The sequence below is a fragment of the Erythrolamprus reginae genome, chromosome 2 (genome assembly GCF_031021105.1).
Source record: "Erythrolamprus reginae isolate rEryReg1 chromosome 2, rEryReg1.hap1, whole genome shotgun sequence".
NCBI lineage: Eukaryota > Metazoa > Chordata > Lepidosauria > Squamata > Dipsadidae > Erythrolamprus > Erythrolamprus reginae.
The window spans coordinates 290994228-291014282 of NC_091951.1; the positions used below are offsets into that span (position 1 = coordinate 290994228).

The 20055-nt window shown below is 37.9% G+C and overlaps 1 protein-coding gene across 1 annotated transcript in view; it reads left to right on the top strand.

The window, feature by feature from the left end:
• Positions 1-496: 496 nt before the first annotated feature.
• Positions 497-20055, top strand: part of CEP120 (centrosomal protein 120) — a 43270-nt gene continuing 23711 nt past the window's right edge. Inside the window, exons 1-11 of the mRNA XM_070742857.1 lie at positions 497-922; positions 4394-4550; positions 5103-5217; positions 6617-6758; positions 9878-10026; positions 10755-10952; positions 11821-12048; positions 12175-12379; positions 13582-13750; positions 14891-15040; positions 19767-19949. Coding sequence (XP_070598958.1) covers positions 868-922; positions 4394-4550; positions 5103-5217; positions 6617-6758; positions 9878-10026; positions 10755-10952; positions 11821-12048; positions 12175-12379; positions 13582-13750; positions 14891-15040; positions 19767-19949 — 1751 coding nt within the window. The 5' untranslated portion in view covers positions 497-867. The remainder of the gene's footprint in view (positions 923-4393; positions 4551-5102; positions 5218-6616; positions 6759-9877; positions 10027-10754; positions 10953-11820; positions 12049-12174; positions 12380-13581; positions 13751-14890; positions 15041-19766; positions 19950-20055) is intronic.

The window sequence follows — 20055 nt, forward strand, 5'->3', positions numbered from 1 at the left end:
AAGAAAACATGGGGAAACATCCTCAACTCTAGCTTACAACGGAAATAATTATTTGCACACCTCTGTGTGTGAGGATGTAAAGGTCTTTTAATAGCAGGGCTCTCCAACCTTGGCAACTTGAAGACTTGTGGACTTCAACTCCCAGAGTTCCTCAGCCAGCAAAACTGGCTGAAGAATTTTGGGAGTTGAAGTCCATAAGTCTTCAGGTTGCCAAGGTTGGAGAGCCCTGCTTTAAAGAACGCAATGACGGGAAGCTTACTTGCGCTGACTAATCTTTTTGTTTAAAATCCTTCCTTCCCAATAACCGTTTGGGCCATCTGCTTTTGGATAGATGTGCAGCTCCTTTGTTCACTTTCGTTAGCTATCCGCGGGGGAGAGTCCGGTTACTAATTCGCATGTAAACCGAGGACACCCACAGCTGTTCAAAACTGAAACTTTATCCCTCTCACAGCGGACACCGAATCGCACCTACCGCTTTGCTGCTGCTTTTAGGCCAGGGCTCCCTTTCTTTAAAACTTCCCCGCCACTCCTGTAAGTGGCGCTGTGGTCCCGTTTAGCTTCGAAAACGGCGACCGAGAGACGGAAGCGAAGCCGCCATAAACTTCCCTCGGGCGGCTGGCTCTTGCGTTCCGGCATGCCTTTTCCTTCTCACGCCTCCCGGTTGCTAAGCGGCCGGCTGAATTGAAAAACGAGCCGGAGGCGCGAAAGAGCTGCGGACAGGCGGGATTGAGAGTTGAAAGACCTGCCTACCGACGTGGCTCGTCGGGCATCCCATATAGGACGTCGGCTTCGGACGTTACCAGCTGTGCTGGCTTGTTCTGGAGCGGATAAGCTTTTTGGGGGGACCTCGGTAACCGCTAACCCCGAATGAAAATGGGCGCTAAGTGTGACCAGCTCCTCATTGTGGTCTCTATCTTGGAAGGTAATGTTTTTTATTATTGTTGTTGTTTTATATAAAAAAATATTGATTTTTGTAATAATACAATCATTTAGCATTCACACAGTGTGCTCACCACCAAACAGCATCCATACCCCTCCACCAAAATGGGGGCATAATTTCTATACTGTATACCATTTTAACTCAAGAGCAATATATCTATTTACATATTATAAAGTGATTCTAATTTATTCTTTATACCTTGGTCTCAAATTCTACTAACCACATATCCTCTTGCTTTGTCCCATCAGTTCCCACAAATTAGTTTCATTGGCCGAATTCATCTTCTTATCCATAATCTCAAATTGAATATGGTCACCGTGTACCGATACCAATTTTGTATTGTCCATTTTGTCGCATCCTTCTAGCCTAGGATTATTACTGCCTGAGCGCTTATCTATCTATCGCCACTTCTTTTATTTCTCTAAAATCTCCCATCTCATTCCTTTTGACTAATACTGCCATTTCCTTTGTAATTGTCCATTGTATATTTAATACCCTATTAGTGTTCTCTTGCACTTCTTTCCAAAATTTCTGCACTATCGGGCATTCCCAAAACATATATATAAACACCCCCTTATCTTGATATCTGTGCCAACAAGTATTCTCAACATTCTTCTGAAAGTATGCAAGTTGAGTCTTGGAAGGTAATTCTTTAAAGCAGCTCTCTCAGGAATATTATTGGCTTACCGAGGGCAGATCTAGAGAGGAATTGGTGAGAAAAGCCATCACCCCCATTCTGCCTGTCTGTAAATACCGCCTTAAATCAACCTGGTCGCCTCCAGATTTTAAAATTCTTGGAGGTTCCTGCGGTTGGAGAAGACTTTGGAAGGCAATGGTGGACCATCTTGGGTTTGGGTAAGGTTCAAGGCATTAAATCTGCCCTAAGGGTAGTGGCAGAAACCACAATTGGTGCTGCTGCCGCCATGTGGCAATAAATAGATTTTTTAGAAGTCTTCCAGTGCAATGAAATACTTTCAGGAAGCATCTGTACCAACTGCAAATATTCCATATTTTTGCACAAATGGTAAGATCATATGGGTACATCTGAATAAGCTGAGGACATTCTAAAGAATTAATTCTTTGTCCAGAAATATCTGTTATGTGAGGTAATTGACAAAATTGAACGGGTCCAAAGACGGGCTACAAGAATGGTGGAAGGTCTTAAGCATAAAACGTATCAGGAAAGACTTAATGAACTCAATCTGTATAGTCTGGAGGACAGAAGGAAAAGGGGGGACATGATCGAAACATTTAAATATATGAAAGGGTTAAATAAGGTCCAGGAGGGAAGTGTTTTTAATAGGAAAGTGAACACAAGAACAAGGGGACACAATCTGAAGTTAGTTGGGGGAAAGATCAAAAGCAACATGAGAAAATATTATTTTACTGAAAGAGTAGTAGATCCTTGGAACAAACTTCCAGCAGATGTGGTAGATAAATCCACAGTAACTGAATTTAAACATGCCTGGGATAAACATTTATCCATCCTAAGATAAAATACAGAAAATTGTATAAGGGCAGACTAGATGGACCATGAGGTCTTTTTCTGCCGTCAGACTTCTATGTTTCTATGTTTCTATGTAATCAGAGGGAGCACTCTGAGGAAATCTTTATTTTATTCATGATCATTACAGAGTTGGGCAGCAATGTTCCCTATAATTTTTTTTTAGGTGTGGACATTTTCATGCCTGGGCATGGATTGGTGTGGGCACTTGCACATGCACAGTAGTGCGCACACATGCTTTTTTGGCACCCAAGGAAAAAAAGGTATGCCATCACTGTTCTAGAGTAAACAAAAATAGACTGACACTTTTCTCCTACAGGAACCTTTAAGAGACTATAGGACAGTGATGGCGAACCTTTTTTGTTCACGTGCCAAAAGGGGTGTGTGGGTGTGTTAGTATGCATGCATATGCACCACCCCACGCTGCCCCCGCACTTGCCCACAGGCCTTACTGAAGCCTGGTACATGGAAAAAAATGCCTGGAGGAAAAAAATCTCAGGAGTGCAAAAAACAGCACTCTGAAAGCTTCCCTGAAGCATGTGGAGGGCAAAACGGCCTTTCCCAAGGCCGAAAATCAGCTGCGCACTGGAGCGTACGCAGGACAAAGTCTTGCGTGCCTTCCGATATGGCTCCGCGTTCCACCTGTGTTACGCGTTCCATAGGTGTGTCATCACAGCTATAGGACAATGATGGTGAACTTTTTTGGCTCAGAATATCAGAAATTTGGAAAATGCTTAACTTGTCTCTGCTGACAGGTCACATCCAATCCCCAAACAAAAGAGAAGCCATTCTCTTTCCCCCACCCCCCATTTAGGCCACCCTGAACAAAGGCATCTGATGCTAGATCTGAAATAGATGGCTTTGACTTCAACCCTAATGCCACTGCTGCTTCTTAGGACACATTGTGCCTTCTCCCATGGCTCATGAGCTGGGTACCACTTTACCTCAGGAAGCATTCTCTTTCTGTTGACATGCCTTCGCCGCCCTACCTGACGCTGATGTGGGTTTCATGAGGTCTTCTTTCTTGAAGCAGCTTTGGAGAATGCTGCTCTATGGTTTTTGCAACTTCCTAAAACTGAAAGTATGCCCTGTTTTCGTGCAATTTAAAAATTCCTCTTCAAAAATTGCATGAGAATGGGTGTGCTTTCACAAATAGTTGTGTGTTGATGAATACTGAAACTTTAGTATTTAGTATTTGTGGCATATCACCTTTGGCATGTGTCTTTACTGCTGAGTCTTTACTATGAGTATGGACTAGTCTACTTGAGGGATTAGTTTTGATATATTGTGAAACAGTCCATACTGTAAATTCTGTCAATATTTTCCTTATTGGCCATTTCTCTTTGAACAGGTAATCTGGAGCATTTAAATATATGATTGCTATAAACCTGGTCCCTAATTGTATTTGTACTTCATTCTTAATTAGAATTTTGGCTCAGTATGAATGAATTTGATCTCTCTCACTTCTGCTAGCGTAAGTAAGAAATGACCCATGGAAGCTTTGTGGTTTGTAGCAATATGCACAAACTGGAAAGATGAAAACCAGGAACTCCTTTTATATGGTGAAACAAATGAAGCAGCATTTCCTGTTAACATTTTATGCTAAACAAAATACATGCGCTTCTATCTTAGCTCAACAGTAACAGAGAAATTGATTATTTATGCATGCTACTTGTTCCCTTTAAACTAGAATTTGGCTCAGCAGAATATGTAAACACAAGCATTCCATTTTTGAACTAATCATCTGAGTTACTGTCCATCGCAGGCACAATCAAGTTTTGCTTTAATTGGGATAAGCTGTTTTTAATTTATATGAAACCAATCCATGGAAGATATAGTTATGCAGTGGTTAAAGGATAGTTTTTTAATATTTGAATCAGATTGCACAGTACAGTTTTTCTATTTTAACAGCTTCTTAAATGTATTTTTCTTTTCTGTTTATTCCCCAGGGCGTTATTTCCCCAAACGTCCAAAGCGTATGTTGGTGGTAGAGGCAAAGTTTGATGGCGAATATTTAGCTACAGATCCTGTAGAACATACTGATCAACCAGAATTTGCCACAGAGTTAGCTTGGGAACTTGATAGGAAATCACTTCACCAACACAGGTTATTTTTCAAAAAGTTGTGAACCGGTTAACCCTATGGACCTCCTTTAGGTTCCTGGAATTTTTTAAAATAATACTTATAATGAGTTAATCTGGGACAATGCTGTAAAATTCAGCGACATAAGAGATCAGTTGTTCCACGTGGTTATTTTTTAAAATGTCTTTTCAATTAAAGAAATAGATGTAGTAATGGACTGTGATTGTTAACTATTACCCTATATCTAAAATAAAGATAAATATTTTATGCTTCTAATTTTATTTTTCTTTTAATGGGAAGATTATCATAGATTTGCTTAGAACAAAATAATAGATCTGTTTTATACTATCCATTAATCCTTTGGGGAAAGATTATTTTAAATACTAGATTGTATTTCTTGTGAATAAAAATGGTACTAAACTCTCTTTGTTCTTGTGAGAGAATAATTTTAATTAGTGTAGATGTTTCTGAGATTATATGTAAAGTATTAATATAATAGCATTCAAATTAATAAGAACTTTAAAAAAAATGATATATATGCTAACAATTCTTGCATGGGGTTCATATTTTGTACAGATTACAGCGTACACCTGTGAAGTTGCAGTGCTTTGCTTTGGATTCTCTATCTTCAGTTAAAGAGACGATAGGTTATATTGTGCTAGATTTAAGAACTGCACAAGAGAAAAAGCAGGTATTTATATCTACCTCATAATAAAATAGGTTCCTTTTCTGGGATTCCAGATTTTAGTTGTTTTGTTTTGGATTAAGTAATAATGTATTACCAGACCTAACTTTGCACAGAATTGAATGTATATGTTTAGATTACAGCATTTCAGATTACTGGTGAGTTTTCAAATAATTGATAATTGTCCATAAAGGAAAAAAAATCACGTAGTAGACAGAAGAAAGAAAGTGATTTGACTTTCTATCATTTAGCTTTTTGAATGGTAGAAAATTTCCCAGTACAGGAGTTTAGGATTCCACCTGCAATTATAAAGCAGTATAGAAAAGATATTGCTTTATTTTTTCAGTGAAATTGGTCTTTAGATTAATTAAATTACACAATGTGCATAACCATACAATATGCTATACAGTGATTTAACCAGAGTGTATTGAGGCCCATAGTCAGCTATGTTGCAAAATACATTTAAATCTTGACCATAGAATTCAAACTATGCTGGATTTACAGGCTAAAATACAGTGATCCCCCGGGTATTGCGATCCCGATCATTGCGAAACGGCTATATGGCGATTTTTGAACCCGGAAGTAAAAACACCATCTGCGCATGCGCGCCCTTTTTTCTATGGGCACGCATGCGTAGATGGCGCCGGGCAGATCAGCTGCTGGGCAGCTTCCCTGGGTCTTCCCCCTCTTGCTGGCGGGAGGGCGAGCGGCGGGCATCAGCGAGGAGTTTCCCCACCGCCCACGCAAACTCCTCGCTGCCGCTCGCCCGCCCTTCGCCCGCCCACGCCGTTCGCTCGCACCGCTTCCCAGCGGAGTCCTGAAGCGAATTCGCTTCAGGACTCAGCTGGGAAGCGGCGTGAGCAAGCGGCGCGAGCGAACGGCTTGTCCGCTGCCTGCCTGCCCGCGCGCCCGCCCGCCCTTCGCCCGCCCACGCCGTTTGCTCGCGCCGCTTCCCAGCTGAGTCCTGAAGCGAATTCGCTTCAGGACTCAGCTGGGAAGCGGCGCGAGCGAGCGGCTTGTCCGCCGCCTGCCCTTCGCCCGCCCTTCGCCCGCCCACGCCGTTCGCTCGCGCCGCTTCCCAGCTGAGTCCTGAAGCGAATTCGCTTCAGGACTCAGCTGGGAAGCGGCGCGAGCGAACGGCGTGGGCGGGCGAAGGGCGGGCGAGCGGCAGCGAGGAGTTTGCGTGGGCGGTGGGGAAACCCCAATCTTCGGCTCCTCGCTGCTGCGGCAGAAGTAAAAACACCATCTGTGCATTGTTAATTTTATTTTTTGAACTCTTTTAATATATTACTGCTTGACTATTTAATTTATCTTGCTGCATTGCAAATGTATTATTTCATTGGTTCTTATTATTGCTTCTTTATTGTAAGCATAATATTTATCTTTTTCAATAAAATTGCTACAGCCACCAAAATGGTATCCTTTACTCAGCAACAGATACACAAAATTTAAGCCTGAATTGCAACTAAATTTGATGTTAGAAACTGACACCAAAGCATCCATTGATGGTTTTAAAGCAAGAGAAGCACCTCCCAGAGAAATGGCAGGTTAGTAGTAAAATAAATGCTTTTCTTTTCATAGAATTGATTGTGATAAATCTATAAAATTTATAAACATTCTACCTCTAGAAATGGTTGACAATTTTGCTATACCAATATTTTATAAACTTTTTCTATTTGTTATTATTTCCTTTATGACCTATAAAGCCCTACATGGCATGGGACCAAATTACCTACAGGACCGCCTCCTGCTGCATGAATTCCAGTGACCGGTTAGGTCCCACAGAGTTGGCTTTCTACAGGCCCTGTCAACTAGACAATGTCATTTGGCAGGACCTAGGGAAAGGGCCTTCTCTGAGGGGCCCCCAGCCCTCTGGAATCAGCTTCCCCCGGAGATTGGCATTACCCCCACCTTCCTTGCCTTCCGAAAGAGTCTAAACACTCACCTATGCCACTAAGCTTGGGATTATTAGATTCTGCCCCCTGACCACTGAATATATAATGAGTTTGTTTGAATGGACGTGTGCATATTTTAATAGGTTTCTTTTTAGTTTTTAAATGTAACTTTTTAAATGTAACTTTTAAATTCAAATTAACTGTATCTCAATGTATCTTTTTTAAATGTTGTAAGCCGCCCCCAGTCCTCGGAGAGGGTCGGCATATAAATCTAATAAATAACAACAACAATAATAATAATTTCTATTGAATACATTATTTTGGGACTAAAAACAACTTGTCAGCTTTATGTAGTTACACTAATTTATTGAGTTCAAATATATGCCTGTACAATTTTATTATTTATTTGATTTTACTTCAATTGAGCCGGGGTAGCGCAGCAGGTAGAGTGCTGTACTACAGGCCACTGAAGCTGACTGTAGATTTGTAGGTCAGCTGTTCAAATCTCATCACCGGCTCAAGGTTAGCTCAGCCTTCCATCCTTCTGAGTGGGTAAAATGAGGACCCGGATTGTGGGGGCAATATGCTGGCTCTGTTAAAAAGTGCTATTGCTAACATGTTGTAAGCCACCCTGAGTCTAAGGAGAAGGGCGGCATAAAAATCGAATAAATAAATAAATAAATTCAGGTCTCCAGATTAGGTTTTTAAGTACATCCATTAAGTCAAAAGTCTGCTCAGTCCTATTGGAAAAATTTGAGACCTGATTTCTGACTGTTTATAACTGTACAGTATTATATATCCAGAAAATGAAACAATCTTGGTTAATAATTTTTTTTAGAAGTTTACATAGAATTATCTGTCTTTATGAAATATGTTAAATTGATATATTTATCTTGTGAATTCATTTCATTTTTAATAATGTTTGTTCAAAGTCAGAAGAGATTCCTTTCTATCTCTCTTAATGGTAGTTCTGATTGTCTTTTCCTTTATGTCAATTTCTAATTTACTTTAAAAATTAAGATGTCAGAATTATAAATTATCTACTATTATTTTCTGTGTTTGTATTTTAGATTTTTGTCTATTACATTTTGTAATATTTCTTGTCTTTCTAAATAATTTTTACTGCTATTTTTAAAATCATTTTTCAGCATGTGTACAGTTACTCTATTTAACTGTTTAACTCTACTTAAACTTGATTCAAGAGTTTTACTCTTCATACATTTATTTTCTGTCCTAAATATTTTTTTAATATTCTGTTGTAAATTTTAGCAAAGTTTAATCTTAATGTGTATTGTATTTCATATGGTGGAATTTCTTTTCATCCATATGCTTTGTAACATTTTTTTGCACATTTTGTATTAAATATGTTTGATTTATAGTCAGTTTGTGTAACCTAGTAAAGCCAGTTTATAAAACCCAGGCATTGTGCCCAGTGTCTATGAACAACTTATGTCTGCACTTATGACATCCAGTTAAGCTGGTATGATACTTTATTGTAGTCCTCTCTGTAGTTCATCTCTTTCAGAAATGAATACAGTGGTACCTCGAGATACGAGTTTAATTCGTTCCGGACCTGGGCTCTTAAGTCGAGCAGCTCTTATCTCGAACGACTTTTCCCCATAGGAATTAATGTAAATAATTTTAATTGGTTCCAGCCCTCAAAAAACTCTCAAAGTTAGTCTAAATTATGCAGAAAGACATATTTTTAATGAAGAAATGTACATGTACATATAAATGAATAATGAAGTTTCTTTCACTTAACTTGTAAACTTTCTTAAACTTTTAAATTTACATATGTTCAACTTCTCTGCCACCCAATCCTGTAGGACAGAGGTCCCCAACCCTTTTTGCACCAGGGACCGGCTTTAAGCGATCAAGAGAGGAATGGGTGAATGAATGGACGGAGGGTGGGAAGGAAGGAAGGAAAGAGGGAAGGGACAGGAACAGAGGAAGGAAGCAAGGAAACTTATGAAAGGGGAGAGTAAGAGAGGAATGAGTGAAGGGAGGGAGGGAGGGAAGAAGGTGGGAAGGAGAAAGAAAAGAAGAAATAGAGGAAGGGAAGGTAAAAGAGAGAAAGAAAAAGAGCAAGAAAGAAAGCTGCGAGCACCCCCCCGAGCCCCCCAGGCCGGCTGCAACCTTTTAAAACACGCGCGCCGCTTCGCAGCTGTCTCCTGAAGCCGAACGCGGAAGTTAGCGTTTGGCTTCAGGAGACAGCTCCTTGGCGCTTGTATCTCGAATTTGGGCTTGTAAGTAGAACAAAAATATCTCTCCCCTCCCAGCTCTTATCTCGAGTTGCTCTTAAGTAGAGCAGCTCTTATGTCGGGGTTCCACTGTATATGGAAATGCTTTACAATGTAAAAAATAGTGATTTTTTTAGAAATCACTTTCAACACCAAATTACGTTAAATTATTCCAAGTTGGTAAAGAACTGACCAATTATGAATACAAATTTATTAAAAGGCAGAGTTTAAAAATGTTATGTGTGTATGTAAGTGTGTATATGTGTATATACACAAAAAATTTAAATTATCTACCTACATACCTATCATCTATTTATCTACCTACCTATCAACTATAAATAGTATATGATTATTTTATATCTACTAGGAAATGTTTTAGTTTCCCTGGGATACAATGTTTGTAAACTTCATTGACCGAATTGGTCTTAGATTTCTGCAAAGCATAAAAATTATTATCTATATAATTTTCAGATCTTTTTTTTTTGTTGTTGTTGTTCAGAAAGTTCAAGTCAGATTTCTTCTTTTTTAAAGTATCTTTTCAGTTTCCTGGATTGGACCCCAAAAATCTTATACCTGTGCTAAATGAAGAGGAAGGATATCATCAAATTGGACCAGCAGAATATTGTCGTGACTATTTTGTTTTGTCAGTTACTATTGCATTTGCTACACAGTTAGAACAGGTAATACTATTGATTTATGTTTTTAAATGGGTTGTTGTAGTGAATGCAGATTCTTATTTGGTTACCATGTAGACAATTTTATAAAGCATGATCTTCACAGTGCCTCCTGACTTTGTAATAGCATTAAATTTGGGATCCCATATACTCTTTAAAATTATTAGAAAGAAATATTTTTAATCCAAACTTTGAACCAGAAAGAGCACCCACATGACACCCAACTCTGCTCATTAAAGCTGCCCATATTTTTTTTCAGCTGTCCATATAACTCTGAAGAAAAGTTGTGACTGCTTTATGTTTCATTAACTTTAATTGCTTCTTTCAATGGGTCACATTGCTTGCATTGAAGCATAGAATTAGACAAGCTGCTTTAATAAGTATTAGTGAGGGACTGGATTATGCAAATTCTAAATCACTTAAAATCATATTTGCAGTATGCATGGTCCTATTATCAGTCTTCTCTGTCTCTTTCTCTTTCTTGCTCTGAACATCTAAAAATATAAATTAACTATAATCTGTCCTGATGGGAGTAGCTAAAAAATTTATGAGCAGGAGCTAATGGTTACTCTTATCTTTGAGTCATCCGATTTTATATTTGCTAAATATTTAAATGCCTAAATAAGTTTAGTAGAATGTGGAAAAATCTTTATAGCGGAAGTGCAGATAAATACTCATAGTTCCAAATACTGACGACGCATAATCTATTTTGTGTTTCTCTACATTCACAACAGTTAATACCTACCACAGTGAAAATTCCAGAACGAAAGCCTGAGTTCTTCTTTTACTATTCACTACTTGGTAATGACGTTACCAATGAACCATTTACTGATCTAATGAATCCAAACTTTGAACCAGAAAGAGCATCTGTTAGAATACGCAGCAGCATTGAAGTTCTAAGAGCTTATTTTTTTGGTCACTCAAAGTTGCAGGTAAGCATTTTTACAATTTTTGTGATAATTTAAACCTTAATAGTTCTAAAATCTGAAATACTCCTGTGTAATAATCACAACCCAGTCTGGCATGCATGCATGCAAAGGTTTTGATCCTGCAGAAAAGCAATATTATAATTCCAATAGGCTTATGCATCATCAGAATTGGAGATATTCTTACATTTTAATGGCAGGCAGCATTTCCCTTTGCTTGTGGGGTGTTTAAATAGAAATGATCCCGCATCTACATATCTCTCCCTGGTTTAGTGTGTAAAGGCCCAAGGACAGTACTTTGAAGAAGTTTAAGTGTTTGTGCAAATCTGTTCAATAAATTACTTTTAAATAAATAATTGCATTACTTTTGGAACACACCCTGAATGCATAGTTCCCTCTAAGCTGAGCAGTGAGCAATCGCTCACTTAAAAATCATCATCAACTCAGAGTTTTCCAAACCTGCCCAGAAGCCGAGAGGGAAAGAATGAGAGGGAAGGAGAGAGAGAGGAAGAGAGAGAAGAAGATAGAAAAAAGAGAGGAAGGAAGAGAGAAAGAAAATCAAAATCTAGTTTGAAACTAGCTCAACTATTTAAGTGGCATTTTCATATTGATAGAGTTGCCCTATTATGAGCTCACTGTTTTAGACACACAGTACAGTATTTTATTTTGAAATTCTCTGAGGCAAAACAGGGTGGGTTTTTTGTTTGTTTGTTTGTTTGTTTATTTATTTATTTATTTATTATTTCTGTGCCGCCCAGTCCCCAAGGGACTGCCGCTCAGACACTATACTTTTCCGCTCACCCCCCCAAAAAATTAGAGGGAACACTGCCTGAATGTCTAGTTTTTTTTCTCATAATACTCTTTTGATTTTTAGATTCATCTCTGCTGTGGGGACCAATCTCTTGGAAGTACTGAAATTCTTTTAACTAGCTTATTAAAGAAAGGAAGTGCCGAAATTTGCCAGCATCCAGTAGCTATAGAAGGAGCATTTATTCTTGTTCCACCTAATAGAGCTCGGCAAAAACTGCCACCCATGCCTTTGGATATGGCACCTACTGTTGGGATATCGGTATCACTTCAAAAGGATGGCAGAATTTGTCAGGTGCAGCTCATTTTTTGCTACTTAATTTGTGCTACTATTTAAAGTGTAGAATGCAATAAATGATGATCACTTTTACATGAAAATGAAATTAATGCTAATCATAAGTCTCCCTTTTGGTTTGTTCAGCCTATAATCCAACCAGCTGCAGAGCCTGAGACTGAAAACGTGAAAAAAGATTTGTCTCCAACACATCATAAAGAAGGGAGACCTGAAAATGGCTCTCAAGATATACTACCTCAGACACAGCATTCTCCTCCCATAAAAGAGGATGCTACCGAAAGTGAAGTAGAAAGTATTCAGTATGACAAAAATCCAAAATTACAGAAAAAGGGTAATAATTGCACAGATCCTATTTCCCGTAATTTAATTATTATCTCTACCCTGAAGTAATTCTTGCCTTCTATCTTGTTTTATAACAGCATCATAGAAAAAATGTTACTCTGCACAATTATTTAATCTAATTTAACACATTGTAAAAGCTCTAAGTATATGGAAAGAGTCAGCAGGTGATTATAATCTACATATGGAATCCCTTTGTTTAGTTTGAGAGCACCATCTGCTTATGATTGCAGGTTTCATGTTTTCTTTTAAAGTAGATTGTTAGCATAAAAACACCAGTTTTTTTCTGTTTAAGCAGAATACAGTAATTTACAGGTGCTTTATATGATTTTGCCCTTATATGAAAATCTCTTGAAATATGGAAATATTGAATAAATCTAATAAATAAATAAATAAAATAAATAAATAAATTGTGTCCCAAGGAAACTAAAACATTTTCTAGTAGATATTAAAAAATCGTATACTATTTATAGTTGATAGGTAGGTAGATAGATAGATGATAGATGATAGGTTTGTGGGTAGATAATTTAAAATGCTTGTGTATATACATATATACACACTTACATACACACATAACATTTTTGAACCCTTCCTTTTAATAAATAAGACATCCCCCGACAATAAGCCTAATCAGGCTTTTGAGTAAATGGCAATAAGGCCAAGTGCTTATTTCAGGGTTCAAAAAAATATAAGACAATGTCTTATTTTTGGAGAAGCATGGAGTTATATATCTGGTTGAGAATTGTGTTTTTAACAAATAAAACTAGAGTAATAAAGGTAAAGGTTTCCTCTGTCCAGTCAAATCAAACTCTAGAGGACAGCGCTAATCTCCATTTCTTAGCCAAGGGACCTAGCGTTGTCCTAAGACACTTCTGTGATCATATCATATATACTAAGTTGCACTAAACGTAGTTACTTTCCCAGCGGAATGATACCTATTTATCTACTTGCATTTGCATTATTTTCTACTGCTAGGTTGGCAAGTAACGGGAGCTCATCCTGTCATGTCAAACCCAAACTGTCAGCTTTCCAGCTGACAAGTCTGCCATCTGTACTTGCTGAGCCATCACACCTTAGAGTAATAATAACTTAAACTTATTTAAAATGTTGCAACAGTATATCAATGATTGAGGAGTCTTTATTGGAACAAAAGCCAATATTTTTAAAAGATAAATTTTGTGCTTATATTTGCAGCTTTGAAAACTAAAGTGCCTACTTTGCAGACTCAACATCCTAGTACTTCTGAATCCGCTACAGGACAAAAAATTTCTGTTCCTGCATCATCCCATCATTTTTGTTTTTCAGTAGATTTAAGAGCTGTCCATAATCTGGATGCTGGATTTCCTGTTAATTGTATGTTAAGGTATGAAACCGAAATTCATAGGGAAGGCATGCTTTATTATTGTTAAATAAAACAATGTAAAATCAAGATCAATCTAGATCTTAAGTAACCATTGTGTGAAAAAACAATTTTATGGGATAGTTTCTAATACTAAAACATTAATTATTATTATTATTATTTGTATGCCACCCTTCTCCAAAGAGAATATAGTGAAGAATAGTTCTTATAGTTTTTATAGGAGAGAAGGAAAGTCCAAACAAATGGTTTCTCCCCTGAAGTCTTTAATATTAGACTAAACTGTGATATGCCTATTCAAATCATCACTGTGTATTTTTTGTATAGACTTCAGCTTGATCCTGTTTTCAACTTGATAGAAAATGTAGAAAAGAATAGTGATGCCATCAGATGATGAGCTAGATTTTATATGTTAACATTTTACAAATAGCCATCAGAGCAAGAAAAGCCTTTACTATAAACTATAAATGATACTTTTTAGGAGTCTTGTCCCATTTGTACTGAGGCACTTCTGGGTTGAAAGGATTAGCCACTGACATCACCATTGCCCAAGGGATGCCCATTTGGCGGCTCCTTTCATCTCCTTGTTAATGAGCCCCACTGAATTAGTACCTATTTATCTACTCATGTCTGCACACTTATGAACTGTTAGGTGGGCAGGAGCTGGAGATTTTTTAGGAGTGAGAGGCTTTAATTCTACTGATTTATAGGGAATAACATCCCTTCAAAATGGTGCCAAAGATCATGTTTATGTAGACTAATTTTATATATCTGACTCTACCATGGTTTGTTGAATAAACCACAATTGCTTAATTTTATTAGTTAGCCATAAACTAATATATTTTATTAGATTACATTAGGCCAAAATCAAATAAACTGTGTGGCTATATCAAGGAATCCTCATTTCAGAAATAGAATTCTGCTTAATCTTATCTGGATGTATTAAAATAAAATGAGACCTACACCTAGAGATGTGTAGTGAGGTTACTATTATTTAAGTCTCTCTGAGAAATTTTTATTAATGGATTTTGCAATTTTCAAGTTCAAATGTTATTAAGCTATTAGTACTTTGAATTTATATTTCCCAAAATTTGCTTAAAGTTACTGGTCAGATTGATTTGATATTAATTTTGTCTTCCTCCATAGGTATTCATACCCATTTTTTGGCAGCGCTGCACCTATTATGACAAATCCTCCTGTGGAAGTAAGAAAAAACATGGAAGTATTTCTTCCACAGTCTTATTGTGCATTTGATTTTGCAACTATGCCCTATCAGCTTCAAGATACCTTTTGCAGGTAACTTATGTTCTGAGATTTTTATAATCAATACATTAATATGTTCATTTTTATGCAAACTAAGTTTCCCATACTAAGATATTTACCATTTAAAATGTGTTCTAAATCACTTGTTTGTTCAGATAGCATATGTATCTTGTCCCTATGTTTGTACAATGTATTTTTAAAAAGACATTATGGTTGTTTTAAAAGTATGTGAATTGACCTATTCAAATCATTGATTAACAAGCACCATATATATATATATATATTTGGTGCTTGTTAATCAATGATTTGAATGATTTGCTGCAATGAAAATGCAGATAAAGTATTGAATTTAATAATTTTATTTATTTGTTAAGTTTATGCATCATCCATCTAGCCTAAGTGACTCTGGACAGTTATAATAACATTATAATAAAACAATATAAAGACATGAAAAACAGCATAAATTAAAAACAATTAAAAACAGGTAAAAACTTTCAAGTACAAATCAAATTAAGGTACAAGGTTCAATTGCACCAGCTGAAGCTACTGAATGCATTTTAAGGGCAGCCCCCTATAGAACAAGGGTCCTCAACCTTGGCAGCTTTAAGGCTTGTGGATTCAACTCACAGAAGCTGGCTGAGACAGTCTGGGAGTTGAAATCCACAAGTCTTAAAATTGCCAAGGTTGGAGACTCCTGCTATAGAGCTTGTTACAATAATCTATTCTGAAGGTGAGTGTATGAATAGAGCTCTGCATTCCAGGAAGGGGCATAAGTGACACAGAACACGAAGCTGTGCAAAGTAGGAGTTGTGAGTCTAGAAAACCTTATTGCACACTGGTTCTGTCTGGATCAGTGCCACTTCATCCAGTACCAAAGATGTTAAAGTACGGTCTGCGTACCATCGGTACAACAATGACACACAGCTGTACCTCTCCATCTCGTGTCAACTCAGTGAAGCAGTGGAAGTGATGTGCCGGTGTCTGGAGGCTGTTAGGGTTTGGATGGGTGTTAAACGGCTAAGGCTCAATACCGACAAGATGAAGTGGCTGTGGATTTTGCCTCCCAAGGACAATCCTATCTATCCATCCATTACCCTGGGGGGGTGTTTTTGACCCACTCAGAGGGTCCGCAACTCCTTCTCAATCCACAGCTGAGCTTAGAACACCACCTCTCAGTTGTGAGGGGGGCGTTTGCAAGGGTTCACCTGGTGCACCAGTTGCGGCCCTATTTGGACAGGCAGTCACTTCTCACAGTCACTCACACCCTCATCACCACGGGGCTGCACTATTGCAATGCCCTCTTCATGAGGCTACCTTTAAAAGATGTTCTGAGACTGCAGGTAGTGCAAAATGCAATTACAAGATATGCCCATGTTTCATCATCACTCCACAAGCTGCATTGGCTACTGATTGGTCTCCGATCGCAATTTAAAGTGTTGGTTATGACCTATAAAGCCCTTCATGGCTTAGGACCAGATTATCTATGGGACCGTCTTCTGCCTCATGTATCCCAACCGCTGGTCAAGTCCCACAGATTTGGCCTTCTCCAGGTCCTCTCAGCCAGGCAATGCCGTCTGGTAGGGCCTAGGGGAAGTGCCTTCTCTGTGGTGGCCCCTGACTTTTGGAATCAACTACAGAGATTTGTACCGTCCCCACCCTCTTGGCCTTCCTCGAGGTTTTAAAAACTCACCTCTGCTGGCAGGCTTGGGGTCCTTGAGTGTTAACATCTTACTCCGACTGATTATGTGAATGTATATTATTATGGGATGAATGTGTTAAAGAGTTTTTTTTAACTATCAGGGTTTTAGATTCATTTTAGGTTTTGGATTTCTGATATGCTTATTTTTGTATTTTGCATTTATCTTGTTGTGAGCCGCTCTGAATCTTCGGAGAAGGGCGGCATAGAAGTCCAATTAATAAAATAAATAAAAGTCCCAGAACCATCAGGCCTCCAAATCCAGAACCACATAGTCTTGCCAGGATTCAACTGAAGCTCCCCATACAATTTTCCACACTAGGACAAATATCAACCACATATCTCTGGCAAGGGTAGAGATATATAACTAAGTATCATCAGAAGCTTCATGTAGATATAAAAAAGCAGTAGAGAGACTATTACCAAACCCTGAAGAACTCTACATAGCTAGGGACAAGGGGAGGACCTTCTCACTTCCAATTAACATAAATTGGTACCTGCCCCGCAGAAAGGAAGTGAACCAGGTCAGTACTGTGCTGCCAGCTCCAGAGCCAAGTTAGTATTTAATATTGTTTTATTTCTGATGGAAAAGTATCCTTAGTATGCATATCTTACCATTGGTCCAATAAGCAAGATCAAATAATTTTCTTTTGTATAACTTAGAGATCAATGTCCCACCCAGTTTTTACTCTTCACTAAACTTACACTTTCTTATTTTTCTATATCCATATTTCAAATTTCAATTTCTCTTTTCTGTCTGAACCTCTCACAATCCTGGAAATCTCTGACTTTCTGATCATATCAGAAAAGTCTTAAATGGCTAGAATTGCTATTTCAGTTAAGTCCTTCAAACACAGCCTTATTGGAAAACATTACTCAATCTATTTCTCCTACACTTATCAAGAAGTATTTTTTCAGTTGCATAGGAGGACGCAGGGGTTACTACCTTTGGCTGTAATGTTGGTCAATCCTGGTTTGAAACCAGATGAAGCAGCATATTTCCATCATGGTGGAACCACCCTCCATTGGATTCCTGTTGCTAGATCAGACAAATAATCTTCCCTGAATCTCCCTCTGATCACAGTATTCTTTCCCTGGGGATGTGAAAGGAAATTCCTTCTTTTTACCTGGAAAACATATGGGTCAGGGAGATGATTGAACAGGACTTTGGCTCAGTCTATTCAACATGAGCAGATCCTTCAATGCTACTGAAATCACCATGAGGTTTGTTAAACTTTAAATAGACCTCTTTTCATTGTTACTGAGCTGCAAGTCCTCCCAATTTTTTTCCTAATGCTCTTAAATGCAAATTATTAAAATTACCTGCAATGCATCTTCTCATCACTCCCCTTTCTACAATATCTGGAGAAGATATAAATCATCCTTGGCAGCTCCCAAGTGGCCCAGAAGACTTTTATATTTAGTTACAGCAACTGTGCATGGGCTATCCACATCAGGCTGGACCTTCTCAATCAGGAATACTGTTTCACCTAGATCAAGTTTGATTTTAGCAGTTAGGTGTAGGTTGATTACACATATTGTGGAACTTAGGTTGCAATACAGCCCCCATTCAAACTGTTTTAACCTCTTGTACATATCCAATTGTCTGGATTTCCAAAGGCATTAAGCACACTGTTGTACTTTTTGCCCATTGCTGTTGCAATTTCTCAAATAATGGCTTTTTTAAAAGCAAGCTGCTACTCTTATCTGCATAGAAGTATTTAAGAATAACATTAAGACTGACCTAAACACATCTTACGCACAGTTTCATGCTCCATAGCGGAAGTTTCCCGGGCATACCATCCAGTGTAGCAGTAGTGGGTTCTAAATCCCGTTGCTACAATTTGCATGTGCAGAAGCTTCTGTGCGTGTGCAGAAAAGTCCCGGGTGGGTGGGCGGAGCCTCCCATTGCCGCAGCTTCTGGTTCACAGAACTGGGCTGAACCGGGAGCAACTCACTTACCTGCAGTGCTGATAAAGAAAAAAACTGCACTGTGTATTGGAACAGAGCCATCTTAAACAATGTTTCTCTGTTAACGCAATATGGAGTCCCTTATAGCCATGTCAATTTAACTTTTTGTCCTGCTTCAACAGTTTAATGGACATTTGGATTTGTGCTTTTAATCGTGGAATGAGATTTTTGTTATTTGGTACTACTATTCGACTCTTTGGTGCTATTAACTAATACAGGGTATTGTTCATCAGCCCCTTAACTGGTTAAACTTGTTTGTAGCCACCAACAGGCATATTTAGAAAAAAACAAGTTATTCTTGAGAGGAGCATGCCAGTTAAGGAAATTCATGGTGGAAAAAAGGATTATTTCACTATATGTCCAGTATTCCAGTCTTTGCCTGCTACTGTCATGAAAAGGATTCTGTATTTTATCACGTAGTGACTGAGGTTAAACAACTGAAGCCTATAAAACTAGCAATGCTTATTTTAAACTGAATGTACTTTAGGAAATAATACTTGTTAATTGAAAAAGTAAATATATCAATGTGTGTTTATGAACCCTGACAGCTGTTGTGCAAATATGTTACAATGAGCTTTCAAATGTCAATAGCTAAACTTGTAGGAATGGAAAAATTAAAATAATAATTGCATTGCAGTTGCAATCTAGAATTGCCTCCTATTTTTAGAGTAATAAAATGTAAAATGGCAGATGAAGTCTAAAATATATTGTAATACAGTACTTGGATTTCTTTTAGGATGAATTGCCATAGCAATTGGGTAAATCACAAATATGAATATATTTAAATTTCTTATGATTGTACTTTTAAAGTATTTTTGTATTTATTGGTGCTTGTTTATATTCAAAGCTAAACAATCTAATTTATTTATGCTTATTTAAATAATCTAGTTACATAAAATACTATAACTTGTTTACTGCAGTCTTGCATTCTTCTTCTGTATAACTGGGTTAGCCTACTTACAGCTTTCACCTTATTTTCAGGCAAAGTGGCATTTAAAAAATAAAAGATGCATACTTCCACTGAGACAAGACGGGGAAGACATACAAAAAAGTAGTTTCTTGTAAATTAACTATTTTCTTCCTGCATTTCAGATTACCATTGCTGGTGGAGCTATGGCACAAAGATAAAACAACTAAAGACTTGCTTCTCGGAGTTGCAAGACTTCAGCTTTCAAAGGTTTTGTCCATGGAAAAATCACGTTTTCTAGGAGGAAATGGCGAGCAATGTTGGCGTCAGACCTTCAGTGAAACTATTCCTTTTACATCAGCACAAGGGTAAATACAGTGATCTCTCGGTTAGCGCGGGGGTTACGTTCCAAGACCTCCCGCGCTAACCGATTTCCGCGTTATATTGGATGCGGAAGTAAAACCACCATCTGCG